The sequence below is a fragment of the Scardinius erythrophthalmus genome (assembly GCF_964197995.2).
Source record: "Scardinius erythrophthalmus genome assembly, chromosome: 15".
Lineage (NCBI taxonomy): Eukaryota > Metazoa > Chordata > Actinopteri > Cypriniformes > Leuciscidae > Scardinius > Scardinius erythrophthalmus.
The window spans coordinates 17,167,083-17,184,400 of record NC_138235.1 but is presented as its reverse complement, the minus strand read 5'-3'; the positions used below and the strand labels follow the sequence as shown (position 1 = coordinate 17,184,400).

General features: G+C 36.6%; 1 protein-coding gene across 5 annotated transcripts in view; it reads right to left on the bottom strand.

Annotated features, from left to right (window-relative positions):
- Window positions 1-17,318, bottom strand: part of LOC308702870 (uncharacterized protein) — a 71,830-nt gene that overhangs the window by 43,391 nt on the left and 11,121 nt on the right. For 4 of the 5 annotated variants that reach the window (XM_081386005.1, XM_081386007.1, XM_081386006.1 and 1 more), the window contains exons 7-8: window positions 15,859-16,074; window positions 9,946-10,161 (exon numbers count right to left, since the gene is read on the bottom strand). The exons of the other annotated variant lie outside the window; for it this stretch is intronic. In XM_081386005.1, the coding sequence (XP_081242131.1) occupies window positions 9,946-10,161; window positions 15,859-16,074 (432 nt within the window). The remainder of the gene's footprint in view (window positions 1-9,945; window positions 10,162-15,858; window positions 16,075-17,318) is intronic. 5 annotated transcript variants of the gene reach the window in all.

Below are 17,318 nucleotides of genomic sequence, written 5' to 3'. Positions count from 1 at the left end.
AGCCAAGCTTTCATCAGTTCTTTCTCTGTTTTGCGCACCAGAATAATAGTCATCTGATACAGTTGAATGGATTATTACAGAGTTTATTGCAACTTTAATCTCTTTCTCTTCAGAGCCAGACTAATAAATGGATCGACACAAACCGTACCGGGGCAGAGCCTAGAGCTTTCTTCTGTGTACACTACACATAAATTTGAATGGCATGAAATAGCCTACTAATTTATCGTATTAAATCATTTACGTGGCATCTGCTCTCATAACTACCCCTTTTATTTAGCTGACCAACTCTCAAAATCTGTGTGCCGAAGCTGCGCAACACACTGGACAGCGCGGAGAGAATGTATTTACAGTGAAGATCAAGCCATGCTGTTCTTTCTCAGTTTTTTTATTTTTATTATTTAATCTACAGTGGTCAACATTTGAAGTGGATCAAAACCTTTCATCAAAGTTATGAATTTTGTACAATACCTATTCTTGTCTTAGGACAACTTTGATTAACTTTTTTTTATCAGGTCTGAGCATGCGCATTCTTTATGTACGATTTTGTGAATGATTTGGCCATATTAAAGAAATATTAAATGCTAACTTTAATTGTATCTTATTGTTTTACCATGGTAATTTTAGAACAGATATACTGGCTAATGTTTTTTTGTACTTAAGACACGGAAGAGATGAAGTTATTGTTTAAAAAAAGCACGCTTGGTGACAGCACCTTGGTTCACTTGGCTTCTTCAAATTTCCATAAAGATCGGTAGATGAGAACAAACATGGGATTTTACGCATAAGATGACAATTCACTGTATTAAAGACACTTTATTAGAGACTTTTATTAACGAGATTTGTTGTCCAATGCTTGCATTATTTGGTACAGAGTGCAAATAAAATGTTTATTGGCAAACTCATGTTTCCTTGTCGTTTACCTGTTAATAAAATGTGAGGGCTTATATATTGGTTCTGTAAAGCCCTACGTTATAGTTTTTAAAGATTCATGTTTTCTAATAAGTGTCAACTGGTTAACATGTACAACTATCTGTGACTGTGACATCAGGTAGGCTATTCAAAATCCAATTATTTATTTATCCACCCCCACAACGTTCATGTTTTAATCTGCGTATATATGGGATAAAAATACTTTAAAATATTAACACTCACATATAGACTATAGCTGCATAACCATAACAAATAAATTTGTATTCCCAGCACGCACAAAACCCAATGGCCAGGGCTTGTAGGCTATTTGGTAGCCTATTTTTGTCTTATTTGTCACAGTAGCTAAAATAAAACAAAACACATTTTCGGATTTATCCGATGTCTTACTGAAATACAGTGAATTGTTATAATTTTGTGTAAAATATCGAGTTTGTTTATTCAATGAGCCTAATGGAAAAATTAAGAAGCATAAACGAATTATTTAAAATTATGGAGCCCTGCATGACTTGCGGAAAATATTGTCTATATCAGCCCATATAATATCTCCCCTTTGCAATGGCAGTAAGTCATGCTCATTGCCCACTAAAAGTGACACTAACTTATCTGCTGGTAAATTATTAAAGGGACAATAAGTAACTTTTTAGGTATTTTATTATCTAAAATCAATATTTTTATTCATAAATATGTCCTCAATGGTGTACAAATACTGTACCTCTGCCAATGATCTGACTTATCCTCGTAAACGAAGAATTTATTGTCTTTATACATGGTAAGGGTAGGTCCACGGAGGCTTCCATGTAGTTCCGCCATCTTAAAAAAACTATAATAGCAGAGAGGGACAAAAAGTACTAGGCCAACGCGTTTCCACAACGCGTTTTCGTTCAGAGCCCGGGTCACCTGACTGAAACCAGCAGAAACGGAGCAGAGCAGTGAGAGGCGCTTTTGTCACTGCCCCGGCAAGTTTAAAGGCTGCACTGCACGGTTAAGTCACAGGATAACGAGTCCTCTTAGTCGAAAAACTCCACAATAAGACCGTAAAAGGAAACGTGATCGGAGATTACAAAAACAATAATGTCGGGATAGCTAATGCAGGAGAAAGCTTTCAAAAGAGACGCTGAAGTTGGCTGCTTTCTTCTCGACAGGTAAGTCAATGTTAAGGTCTTAATTGCAGGCTTTTTATTTTTATTTTTTTATTAGCCTATATAGACAGGCGTTTCCCAGCGGGGTGACGCGACACCCTGGGGTGCTTCTGGCGAGAGCAGGGGTGCTGTGTAAAAAAACAATTTTTACCATCAATCTCGGATCGTCGGAAGTCTCTAATAACAACAAATAATGCGCACAAATTTATAATAAAAATGCAAATCATAAGTTTTCGGCGTTGAATTGCGGAGGTTGCGCTTGCGTGTGATTTTATTCCCGTGCCTTATTCCCAGTGCGTCCACATAAAGCTGCCTATTTTTCATTGATGGGTGGGAGACATGACATGCAATTCTACCCGTCCATGATGTCATAACCTAATAAAAATGGATATTTGTTAAAAATATATATCTTCATGTTGTTCCTCTGACAAGATATTATTACAGCATACCATAGCTGTAGTTGGTGTATAAAGACCTCTACTTCAAATTTTTATCTAAACATCAAAATTGTCATGTGGTGTGACTGTCCGGGATATGTGTGACCTTACTAATATGACAATATATATCAGCAAAGTATAAATAATTGATAGATGTACAGTTTAAGTAACAGAATTAGGCCATTTCAACAGACACAGAAAGTGTTGATGTCTGTGTATGATTTTAAAGCAAGTTCTGGCCAAATACATTTTGTCCGTAAAATGGGCGTCATATGGTGTGACACTGCAATCTATATTTTGAACGGGCAATAATTTGGACATCATTATGATGAAGAGGTCCACACTCAACCAGGAAGTTGCAGTGCCATCTCTGGAGTGGTTTGCAAGGTCAAGAGTTGAGTTCTGGCTTTTTAATTTTTAATTAAAAAGCTCTGTATCTGATATGCTCACTAGTGGTCAGTTTTTTGTGTCTTATGGTGTGACATTATTTACATAAAAATGAAACACTTTTATACGAATTTTACTTATTAATTCTTAAAAATCATTCCTGCCATGTGGCAATTTTCATGCTAAGTATAAGCTAGCTGTTTTTAGTTAACCAAGAGATTATCTTAACTGAACAAAACGTCATATGGTGTGACACGGTATCATATGGTGTGACTGTTTTTCTAAGTCACACCATATGATATATTTGTCACACAATATTACATGCACCTTTTTTAATGATAAATAAATAACTATTCAAAACATATTCAATGATAATAGTGAATGTTTAATAGTGAACATTAAATTACCTATACAATTAATGTATTTCTTTTAAATTTTATACTTAATTTAATGTTCTTGAAGTGAGATGGTGTTTGATTTACTCATACACTCACCTAAAGGATTATTAGGAACACCATACTAATACTGTGTTTGACCCCCTTTCGCCTTCAGAACTGCCTTAATTCTACGTGGCATTGAATCAACAAGGTGCTGAAAGCATTCTTTAGAAATGTTGGCCCATATTGATAGGATAGCATCTTGCAGTTGATGGAGATTTGTGGGATGCACATCCAGGGCACGAAGCTCCCGTTCCACCACATCCCAAAGATGCTCTATTGGGTTGAGATCTGGTGACTGTGGGGGCCATTTTAGTACAGTGAACTCATTGTCATGTTCAAGAAACCAATTTGAAATGATTTCGAGCTTTGTGACATGGTGCATTATCCTGCTGGAAGTAGCCATCAGAGGATGGGTACATGGTGGTCATAAAGGGATGGACATGGTCAGAAACAATGCTCAGGTAGGCTGTGGCATTTAAACGATGCCCAATTGGCACTAAGGGGCCTAAAGTGTGCCAAGAAAACATCCCCCACACCATTACACCACCACCACCAGCCTGCACAGTGGTAACAAGGCATGATGGATCCATGTTCTCATTCAGTTTACGCCAAATTCTGACTCTACCATCTGAATGTCTCAACAGAAATCGAGACTCATCAGACCAGGCAACATTTTTCCAGTCTTCAACAGTCCAATTTTGATGAGCTTGTGCAAATTGTAGCCTCTTTTTCCTATTTGTAGTGGAGATGAGTGGTACCCGGTGGGGTCTTCTGCTGTTGTAGCCCATCCGCCTCAAGGTTGTGCGTGTTGTGGCTTCACAAATGCTTTGCTGCATACCTCGGTTGTAACGAGTGGTTATTTCAGTCAAAGTTGCTCTTCTATCAGCTTGAATCAGTCGGCCCATTATCCTCTGACCTCTAGCATCAACAAGGCATTTTCGCCCACAGGACTGCCGCATACTGGATGTTTTTCCCTTTTCACACCATTCTTTGTAAACCCTAGAAATGGTTGTGCGTGAAAATCCCGGTAACTGAGGAGATTGTGAAATACTCAGACCGGTCCGTCTGGCACCAACAACCATGCCACGCTCAAAATTGCTTAAATCACCTTTCTTTCCCATTCTGACATTCAGTTTGGAGTTCAGGAGATTGTCTTGACCAGGACCACACCCCTAAATGCATTGAAGCAACTGCCATGTGATTGGTTGATTAGATAATTGCATTAATGAGAAATTGAACAGGTGTTCCTAATAATCCTTTAGGTGAGTGTATTTATGAGTTTCTTATCGTTTTAAAAGTTTTAAAACAATGTTAGTATGTTTTTTGATTAATGTTAACTGAATTGAATTAATTGAATGTTGAATGCAAATAAAATACAGTTTTTTGCATTGACAAATTGTGGAGTGGTGCAGTTAATCATATAGCGTGACACTATATAATTTGGTGTGACATTCAGAATTGTGCCAGTAAAAATACTTTCTTAATTATAAATCATAAAAAAGTCAACGGAACACAAGAGAAATAGTATCAGCAAGAGTCACAAGCATTTTCATAGATTTATAACCGGATTTAACATAATTAATCTAAAATATCTGGAAAGGCTGAGGAGAGATGACTTACTTTGCATGATGGTTTAGAAAAACAATACAAAATCTAATGAATCTGCATAAAAGAAATGTTAAATCTTAAGATAGTAATGAAAACAATTTATGTTGAAGTTAGTTACTTAGGGAGAGTATATCCCATTTTCATTTTATATAGAATAACTTTTATGTCACACCATATGACAATTTTAGGCACGAATGCAACAAATTGGTGAATAAATCCAATTTCAAATACAAAATCTAAAAGACCACATATATTGTGGGAAATGCAAGAGTCAGTACAACACAACTCAATATTTTTTTTGCCTAATATTTGAAGTAAAAAATAAAAACTTTTTTCAGGCTTATATGTCTCCCACCCTGATGCGCTTACAGTCAAATACACACGAAAACATTGTCACAACGTCCGTCTTGCCGCGTATTCACATAAACTATGCTATGTCCGTGCTGCTGTCAACGCAATGCGTGCGATTAATGTTTTTAACTTTAACATGTTACAAATATTTAACGCAATTAAAGCAGCATTTTTTTTTCTGTCATACTTTGGCTATAGCGTTACATTATATAATCACGTTCTTCTTCATGCAAATGCTTCTAACCATGCAAGCGAGAAAATACAAAAGAGAATGCGCTGTCCTGTGATGCTGACAAGCATCCAGACTCGACTTCTCTTTCGCGCTTTCGCTTTGAGTATCCGCATGAGAGCAGTCTTAAATTAGTTAAATAAAGTCTTAAATGAACGTTAAGAGTTGTGAGAAAATGGGACGCGTGTGGGATCCACATGTGACAGTGCAGCAGTGACATCAGAATCAAATAACACTTCATTCATAAAAATATGCCATTAAACAATTATTTGAAATATAGGCTACTGTCTTTATGATGTTTCTACATTAATTTGGAGATTTACTGTGAAATTATTAGGCTACATAAAATATAGTAAAAACAAACTATCTTGTGCAATTATAACAACATTATCCCAATTATCACATTATCCCAATTATTATCCCAATAATTATCCCATACACTGAGTGAGCAAACATTTAGGTGAATGATATATGAATAAAAAGCCTTAATTGAATATGTCATTATGTAAAGTGATCTCTTCAGAAGAAAGTAATTATTTCCTAGATTTTAAATGGATGGACAAAAAAAATAAGAAAATAAAAATATCTATATAACAGTAGGCCTATAAGTTCTTCCCTGTGGTATTGAAAATTGATACATTTATTTATTTATTTATTTATTTATTTATTTATTTATTTATTTATTGCTCAAGTCATACATAAATGTTTCATTCATTCATTCATTCATTCATGCATGCATGCATTTGTAACATGCATGAACGAAGAAAAAAAAAAGGAACAGGAAGTAGATAATCTTATGGTACCTGTCATTTATTTGTGCACATCAAAAATTAAATAAAAAAACCCCAGCACATTTCAAGGTATAGTATCAAAGTAGTATCTCTACTATTGAGTAAAGTAGAGAAGGCCCTATAAACAAGGTTGTAAGTTTTGTTTGTTCAAAACTGTAACATTCGTTTGTTCGTTGTGTCAAGTTGTAGTTTGTTTGAAATAACAAAGTTCACCCGAAGGAAAACTCGATGAAGTGCTATTAGAGGACATCCTGTCATAGCTTTTTGGTACATAATGGCTACCGTAGATGCAACACACATTTGAAAATGCGAGGCGCTAGAGAGCACTATTCATTTGATTGCAAAATACAATTTCACCACTAGATGGGAGAAAATCCCACTTACTGTCCCTTTAAATATAATATAGCTAGGCTAAATATCAAAGTGTATAATTTATATCAGCAACATACTTCGTGATATTGCCCAGCCCTAAAACTGCTCAATATTAAAGCTTACAATACAATATGACTTTGTAAAGCTGCTTTGAAACGATGTGAAATGAGCGATTTACAAATAAATTTTGACAGTAACTTCATCTAACTTGATTCGTGTGAATTCATCAAAACATCATCCAATTGATCGTTACTGAAATCGTCCTGGTTATCACTTAAAGAGGATCTTGCAGGTAAAAAAAAAATCTAAATGAATATATAACCATGTATGAAAATACCATATGAAAAGATAATGCAGGATTTAAAATGTTTTAAAACAACATAAGGACACCAATTTAGTAGATAAAGTGAGCTTTTCTTTGACTGCTCGTACAAACCGCTTTTTTTTCAACATCGCGTCATTTTACGTCACACGAGGAAGATGTGTGCTGTGCTCTGCCGCAGCTCAGTGCAGAGTAGGTTGGTATTCAGTAAGAGCGGTCGTGAGTCAGTGTGTTTTCAGTAGTTTTTGTATTTCAATTTATCATCGTCATGGTAAGTTTTTGTGTTTGTGGAGCTTGCAAAAACTCCAGCCTGTCAGGACATCGAGTCCACCGGTTTCCTAACAAGAAAAAGGACGGTGCTATCTTTCGTGCCTGGGTGCGGTTTGTGCAGGTGAAGAGACGGGATTTCTCTTCCGCGTATGCTTCGGAAAACGCGGTCGTGTGTAGCGTTCACTTCATATCGGAGGATTATCGTCCCGGCGATATGATGGCGATACGAAGTAAGAACCGGGTGAGACTCAGAGCTGGTGCGGTTCCTTCAGTGCACGCATCTTCGGGTTCCGAAGATGCTCTTTAATATTTCTGTAGTGCGGTCAAACAGCATAGTAGATAATTCATAACCTCGTACATGAAGGAATGCGCATACTCATGCCTCAAGCGTCTACGCCAATAAGATTGCTGTATTATAAACCAATAAAATCGGGTGTTGGCGGGGCGACACATCCAGACTGCACTCTGGGGTTACTCAAACTCAAATTTATTTAAATTGTAGTGAAGTGCGGTAGTCTAACTGTTTTTTTTAGCAATACACTGAGTTTATTTCATTAACACTGAGTTTAAAAGTCACTCAAACCAGCTAAACTTTAAACTTTACCAGCTAAACTTCTTTACTAAGCAAAGTCACAGATCATTGTGCGACTCGCAGCATGGCCCTGTCCCAAATGGAACCCTAAGCACTCGCGGCCTTCCTCCGAGTCCACACTTTCGTGACGTAATGCCACTTTGACTGTCGGGAAGAAGTCTGCTGCGGAATCCGCGTCAGTGTGGGCTCGGCAAAAGTGCGTATCAAGGGTGCAAATCGACCACATGGGGGCACTCGCGAGCACCCTTCTGAGATCTAAAAATGACAAATGGGACACACTGTGGTCTCACGGACTTAATGGACACGCGCACGCGGTAGCCATTGTAAACCCACAAGACCGAGAGTGCACATGAAGTGTGCCATTTGGGACAGGGCCCATATAGGCGCACAGAGTTAGGGTGGATCATTCCTGAATGAATACGAGTCTTTGAACAAATAGGTTAAGTGATTCACCAGCCATACAATCTTTAATTATTAGACTACTGAATGAATCAGCGTTTCGAGTGAATCGATTCAGATTCGATTTCAGTCTTTCTACTTTAAAATATTTTTTTTTTTCAATGTGTTACTTGCTGTTTATTTGTTATTTTCAAACGTAGTCATTTCTGTTTCTGATCTTAAACAAGAAACACCTTGAGTGTGCATTATTTTCTAATAATTCAACGGACCGGAGTCAATTATTCTGCTTATAATTACAGTATTTACAAAAAAAAACATGGAAATAATTTATATTTATTTTATTATTATTATTACATTATTTATCCTATTGTTTGTTTACTATATTTTGTTTACGATATTTCATAATCTTTTCATCTTGTAATTTATTTCATATTTCTGTATTCAAAATGTATTAAAAAAAATCTAGGTATTTGGCTAAATTAATTTCTGACAGTGATAGATGTGTAAAGATGTATGAATAAGATGTATGTATGTATGAATACATCTTCATGCATACATCTACATACACAGATAGATGTATGAATAAATATATAAAAAAACTATTTATTCAAAGTGTTATGTCATCATAGTCTACCCTTGAATCGGTTCTGCTCTGTGCTTCACTACAATGTAGCTTATGGGTTCTCTCTGCACTGTCCAGTGCGTCGCGCAGCTTCGGCACACAAATTTAGAGAGTTGGTTAGCTATATAAAACAGGCGGTCTGCCAAATACTTAGGCTAGGGAATGAGAAGGCATGAGAAGGGTCGAATATGTAATAAATGAAGTCAAAAACTAGAAAACATTATCATTAAACATTAGAAGGTACATGGATCATTCTCAAAATTACACTAAAACATGATAAATCTGACGACTAGTCACATCACTCACATTATGTGAGATCGGCTTTTGAAATAGCCTATATTAATTTCTCAAAATTATAAAACCATATTCGACAACATATAAAAACAAAATAATCTTTAGATTAATTTTTATAAAGCTGGAATATTAAAAACATGTTGAAAAACAAAACGTTATTTACAGTCGTGTCATCTTAAATTCCAATGTAGTAACACAGCTGTCGGCGGGGCGCTATCGGGTGGATGTAGCCTACACTGGTGGGTCAAAAGTTTGAAATAATTAAGACTTAATCAATGTTTTTGAAAGAAGGCTGAATTTGTTTCATCAAAAATAGCTACAATCTGAATACTATTTTTGATCAAATAAATTCAGCTTTACAGTAAAATATTGTGAAATATTATTACAAATGTAAAAATCTATGTGAATATATTGTGATATACACACATGATTCAGATCATCAGCTCATTAGATAAGAGTTCTATGAACTGTACTGTACTAAGATAGAGAGACAGACATATAAAAAGTGCAGAGCGGTGGGTCCCTGGGACCAAGATTGAAAACCGCTATTTTAGACCATACCAGAACATTGTGTTATATGGACCGATGTATTAAACTTTAGAGATATTAAACTGTGCCTCTACATAAAAGAGCTGTGTAAAAATATTTGTTGTGATTTGTTGTGGACCAGTTGTGGTGGGTCACTGTGTGCCAGAAAGTCCAGGGCCACTTTATAGCCCCAGTCAGCCCTGTAATAGAATAATAATATAATAATAAAAATACCTGTAACTGGAGCCATACACTGAAGTCCACATCCATTGTTGCAGCATTTCTCATTGTTGGCACAGTCACTGTCATCGGCACACGGCACGAAATGTATCCGGGCACACATTCCTGGTTTATATTTTCTACTTGGACACACTCCTAGCAGGGGCAGACTGGGCATCTGGTTCACCTGGGGTTTTCCCAGTGGGTCGTATAACTTGCGCTGGTCCATTGCTACATAAATATATATAAAGAACAAATTATAGAAAATGTAGGGTAAACGTACCTATTAAGCTCACCAAAATCTACATTGAGACATTTTTAGTGCACAAGATATTGGTTTTAGTACAAGAAGTTATTTTAAAATAAAATATTAATCTCTCACACTATAATATTTCATTTTATTTTAAATGACAAAAGTATTTCAATTAAGATGTACATCATTAAATATAAAAAGTCTGGCTGTGCTTAATGGGTACGTTTTGTACCCTTTAAGCACACCCCTGTTCCCAATAAGCTCACAACAAGTTTTATTAAAAATTCTTGTTTATTTTAAACAACCTTTTTAAGGAATAATTGAAAAAAGTTTTATTTGAAGGTACAGAGTCAATCACAAAAAAACAGAACACTAAAATCAAGCAACAAGGCATTCAATTTGATCAGGTAGCCTATCCTATTCATAGTGACGTGTCATTCAAACTCATTGCAACATCTAGACTAGTCCACGTTCAGCTATGTAACCCATATTGAAAAATCAAATAACAAAACAAACCAATGAGCTCCTTAAAGGGATACTCCACTTTTTTTGGAAATAGGCTCATTTTACAACTCCCCCAGAGTTAAACAGTTGAGTTTTACCGTTTTCGAATCCATTCAGCCGATCTCCGGGTCTGCCGGTACCACTTTTAGCATAGCTTAGCATAATGAATTGAACCGGACAAGACCATTAGCATCTCTCTCAAAAAAATGACCAAAGAGTTTCGATATTTTTCCTATTTAAAACTCGACTCTTCTGTAGTTACATCGTGTAATAAGACCGACGGAAAATGTAAAGTTTCAATTTTCTAGGCTGATATGGCTAGGAACTATACTCTCAAAATCGCACCTTTTCATTTTCCGTCCGTCTTAGTACACGATGTAACTACAGAAGAGTCGAGTTTTAAATAGGAAAAATATCGAAACTCTTTGGTCATTTTTTTGAGAGAGATGCTAATGGTCTTGTCCGGTTCAATTCATTATGCTAAGCTATGCTAAAAGTGGTACCGCCAGACCCGGAGATCGGCTGAATGGATTCGAAAACGGTAAAACTCAACTGTTTAACTCTGGGGGAGTTGTAAAATGAGCCTATTTCCAAAAAAAGTGGAGTATCCCTTTAACTCTCTGGGTCAGAGCTTTCCTGTCTACTCCAAACTTCTTGGACAGATACGACAGGTTTCTGATGGCTCCTTCTTTGTATGACATGCCTCTTTCATCTTTGGGCATACACTATAGTTTCGTCTAGCTTTTGTCATCTTAAGACTGTGAAAATAAGTTTATTAATCATTTTTTTGAAGATTAACATAGTGACAACCATCAGTTAATATTTAAATTCTGATTATTAAGTATTTACATAGACGTTTAATGTGGGTGAGCTTAAAGGGAGCACACACTGTGCTTAATTGGAGCAAAATCATTTTTTAATTAATAAATATTAAATTAAAATTTAAAGGAAAATATTTAGCTAAATTAATAATCTAGGTAATGTATTAAGTTTATACCAATTTTAATATGAACAACTATTATAGACAATATCTATGAAATTATGCTTTTTCTAATTGATGTCACACTGAAGCTGTGTGATTGTCATAGTAGTGCACCCTTTAAGCTCACCTAACAATAATATGAATTCTTTAAAAATTACAGCAGTTTAAAACCACAGACTATCAATAAAATGTAAAATTATAATATTATGGATTTAAAAGTACAAGCCATTAATTCCTGTGAAGTAATATATTAATGTAGCACACAATCTTATACAGCTAGTAAGCTAGCTATGTTTGTAGCATCTGGGCTATGTTGCTAAAACTACCTTTTAGATCTAACTGTAATTATTTCCCACATCCAGGTTCCAGGTTATAATATTCAAAAGTCTAAACATTAATCTCTTAATTTTGCAATAAGAAGATGTACTTCTTCAAAATAAATGTTTAAACATATAAAAAATGCACATCTGAGGGGCTCCTCTTCTGGTGAAAGTTTTCAGACAGCTTTGAAAATAGCCGCCAGACAGTGTGAACACATGGACACACATATCTCAGTGTGCAATGGTCTGATTGGTTTAAAATTACAGGAGGTAAATAGTAACAAACACATCAATTGGTTAATACATCAAATAGGATAATACATTGCTGTTTCTTTTTATAATCTGAGCTCCAAGATGGTAGTGTGCTTAATGGGTACTTGAGCTTAATAGGTACGTTTACCCTATTATTTTGTATTGTATTATTACAGCTGTTTGCTGTTATACAGACACATGACAGAGAAGCCATATCACTGAATGCTGAATGAATTATTCACTGTAATAAAAAAGAGTTTTGGAAGGTGTATGGAAAAGTTTGGGCACCCCTGTAAATTTTCATGATTTTCCTTTATAAATCATTGGTTGTCTGGATAAGAAATTTCAGTATATATATATCTCAAATATATCATATAGGAGACAAATACAGTGGTATTTGAGAAGTGAAATAAAGTTTATATGATTTATGGAAAGTGTGCAAGAATTATTTAAAATAAATTAGGCATGTGCATAAATTTAGGCACCCTTGTCCTTTTATTGATTTCAATACCTTTAGCACTAATTATTAGAACTCAAAATTAGTTTGGTAACCTCAGTGACCCTTGACCTCCATACACAGGTGAATCCAATCATGAGAAAGGGTATTTAAGGAGGCCAATTGTAAGTATTTCTCCTCTTTGCATCTTCTCTGAAGAGTGGCAACATGGGAGCCTCAAAACAACTCTCAGATGACCTGAAAACATTGTTCAACATCATGGTTTAGGGGAAGGATACAAAAAGCCGTCTCAACTCTGAGGAATTGGAAGACCAGAGGTACAGTTCTAGTTAAGGCCCAAAGTGGCAGACCAAGAAAAATCTCAGATAAGCAGAGGCGCAGGATGGTGAGAACAGTCACAGTCAACCCACAGACCAGCTCCAAAGACCTACAACATCATCTTGCTGCAGATGGTGTCACTGTGCATCGTTCAACTATTCAGCGCATTTTACACAAGCTGCTGTATGGACGAGTAATGCGGAAAAAGCCTTTTCTCTGCACACGCCACAAACGGTGTCGCTGAGGTATGCTAAAGCACATTTGGACAAGCCAGCTTCATTTTGGAATAAGGTGCTGTGGACTGATGAAACTAAAATAGAGTTATTTGGGCAAAACAAGGGGCGTTATGCATGGCGGAAAAAGAACACTGCATTCCAAGAAAAACACTTGCTACCTACAGTAAAATTTGGTGGCGGTTCCATCATGCTATGGAGATGTGTGGCCAGTGCAGGGACTGGGAATCTTGTTAAAGTTGAGGGTCGCATGGATTCCACTCAATATCAGCAGATTCTGAAGAACAATGTCCAGGAATCCGTGACAAAGTTGAAGTTGCGCCGGGGCTGGATCTTTCAACAAGACAACGACCCTAAACACTGCTCAAATTCTACTAAGGCATTCATGCAGAGGAACAAGTACAACGTTCTGGAATGGCCATTTCAGTCCCCAGACCTGAATATTATTGAAATGTGTGGTGTGATTTAAAGCGGGCTGTCCATGCTCGGAAACCATCAAACCTGACTGAACTGGAGATGTTTTGTAAAGAAGAATGGTCCAAAATACCTTCCGCCAGAATCCAGACTCTAATTGGAAGCTATAGAAAGCGTTTAGAGGCTGTTATTTATGCAAAAGGAGGATGCACAAAATATTGAGTTAATTATTCTTTTGTGGTGCCTAAATGTATGCACATGCCTAATTTAGTTTTAAATAATTCTTGCACACTTTCCATAAATCATATAAACTTTATTTCACTTCTCAAATATCACTGTGTTTGTATCCTATATGATATATTTAACTGAAATTTCTTATCCAGACAACCAATGATTTATAAAAGGAAAATCATGAAAATTTACAGGGGTGCCCAAACTTTTCCATACCACTGTATATTATTGGAATACGATTTACAAGAAAGAGCTACACTATATTGGCAAAATTATTGGGACACCCCTCCAAATCATTGAATTCCGGTGTTCTGATCACTCCCATGGCCACAGTTGTATAAAATCAAGCACCTACTGCTTCTACAAACATTTGTGAAAGAATGGGTCGCTCTCAGGAGCTCAGCGAATTCAAGCATGGTACCGTGATAGGTTGCCACCTGTGCAATAAGTAAGTTTTTTTTGAAATGTCCTCACGACTAAATTCTGGGGATTATGGTGTGGGGTGGTTTTACAGGGGTTGGGCTTGGCCCCTTAGTTCCAGTGAAAGGAACTCTTAATGCCTCAGTATACCAAGACATTTTGGACAATTTCATGTTCCCAACTTTGTGGGAACAGTTTGGGCAGAGCCCTTTCCTGTTCAAACATGACTGTGCACAAGTGCACAAAGCAAGGTCCATAAAGACATGATTGAGTGAGGTTGGTGTGGAGGAACTTAACTGGCCTGCACAGAGTCCTAACCTCTATCCGATAGAACACCTTTGGGATGAATTAGAGCGAGACTGCAAGCCAGGCCTTCTTATCCAACATCAGTGCCTGACATCACAAATGTGCTTCTAAAAGAATGGTAAAAAATTCCCATAAACACACTCCTAAACATTGTGGAAAGCCTTCCCAGAAGAGTTGAAGCTGTTATAGCTGCAAAGGGTGGGCCAACTCCATATTAAACCCTACGGATTAAAGTTCATGTGCATGTAAAGGCAGACGTCCCAAAACCTTTGGTTATATAGTGCATTTCAGTCTTTCTACTTTAAAATGTCATGTTTTATTCAATGTGTAACTTGCTGTTTCTTTGTAATTATTTTTGAACTTTACTAGCAATTTCTGATCTAAAATTTCTAATAATTCAATGCACCGTCAATTATTCTGCTTATAATTACAGTATTATCATTATTTTCAAAAAAACATGGAAATAATTTATTTTTATCCTGTTGTTTACAATATTTATTTGCTTGGTCAGTGTTGTTGTGGGAATTTTATTTTCTGAATGTACTGTACATTGTAACATATAAAAACAAAATAATCTTTAGATTAATTTTTATAAAGCTGGAAAATTAAAAACATGTTGAAAAACAAAACGTTATTTAAAGTTGTGTCATCTTAAATTCCAATGTAGTAACACAGCTGTCGGCGGGGCGCTATCGGGTGGATGTAGCCTACACTGGTGGGTCAAAAGTTTGAAATAATTAAGACTTAATCAATGTTTTTGAAAGAAGGCTGAATTTGTTTCATCAAAAATAGCTACAGTCTGAATACTATTTTTGATCAAATAAATTCAGCTTTACAGTAAAATATTGTGAAATATTATTACAAATGTAAAAATCTATGTGAATATATTGTGATATACACACATGATTCAGATCATCAGCTCATTGGATAAGAGTTCTATGAACTGTACTGTACTAAGATAGAGAGACAGACATATAATAAGTGCAGAGCGGTGGGTCCCTGGGACCAAGATTGAAAACCGCTATTTTAGACCATACCAGAACATTGTGTTATATGGACCGATGTATTAAACTTTAGAGATATTAAACTGTGCCTCTACATAAAAGAGCTGTGTAAAAATATTTGTTGTGATTTGTTGTGGACCAGTTGTGGTGGGTCACTGTGTGCCAGAAAGTCCAGGGCCACTTTATAGCTCCAGTCAGCCCTGTAATAGAATAATAATATAATAATAAAAATACCTGTAACTGGAGCCATACACTGAAGTCCACATCCATTGTTGCAGCATTTCTCATTGTTGGCACAGTCACTGTCATCGGCACACGGCACGAAATGTATCCGGGCACACATTCCTGGTTTATATTTTCTACTTGGACACACTCCTAGCAGGGGCAGACTGGGCATCTGGTTCACCTGGGGTTTTCCCAGTGGGTCGTATAACTTGCGCTGGTCCATTGCTACATAAATATATATAAAGAACAAATTATAGAAAATGTACGTAGCCTATATTTCCGCACGCCAGATTGATCCGCGCCAGCACGGCCCACTTGTGTCAAATTTAGCGTGCTCAATCTCAGTGCAGCGGCTCGTCAATGTCGAAATGTTTGATAGCCAATCAAATCGAAGAAGGCTGGATTTACTGTCCACAGAAACCGAGCAGCTGTTTGCTGTTATACAGACACATGACAGAGAAGCCATATCACTGAATGCTGAATGAATTATTCACTGTAATAAAAAAGAGTTTTGGAAGGTGTATGGAAAAGTTTGGGCACCCCTGTAAATTTTCATGATTTTCCTTTATAAATCATTGGTTGTCTGGAAAAGAAATTTCAGTATATATCCATATCTCAAATATATCATATAGGAGACAAATACAGTGGTATTTGAGAAGTGAAATAAAGTTTATATGATTTATGGAAAGTGAGCAAGAATTATTTAAAATAAATTAGGCATGTGCATAAATTTAGGCACCCTTGTCCTTTTATTGATTTCAATACCTTTAGCACTAATTATTAGAACTCAAAATTAGTTTGGTAACCTCAGTGACCCTTGACCTCCATACACAGGTGAATCCAATCATGAGAAAGGGTATTTAAGGAGGCCAATTGTAAGTATTTCTCCTCTTTGCATCTTCTCTGAAGAGTGGCAACATGGGAGCCTCAAAACAACTCTCAGATGACCTGAAAACATTGTTCAACATCATGGTTTAGGGGAAGGATACAAAAAGCTGTCTCAACTCTGAGGAATTGGAAGACCAGAGGTACAGTTCTAGTTAAGGCCCAAAGTGGCAGACCAAGAAAAATCTCAGATAAGCAGAGGCGCAGGATGGTGAGAACAGTCACAGTCAACCCACAGACCAGCTCCAAAGACCTACAACATCATCTTGCTGCAGATGGTGTCACTGTGCATCGTTCAACTATTCAGCGCATTTTACACAAGCTGCTGTATGGACGAGTAATGCGGAAAAAGCCTTTTCTCTGCACACGCCACAAACGGTGTCGCTGAGGTATGCTAAAGCACATTTGGACAAGCCAGCTTCATTTTGGAATAAGGTGCTGTGGACTGATGAAACTAAAATAGAGTTATTTGGGCAAAACAAGGGGCGTTATGCATGGCGGAAAAAGAACACTGCATTCCAAGAAAAACACTTGCTACCTACAGTAAAATTTGGTGGCGGTTCCATCATGCTATGGAGATGTGT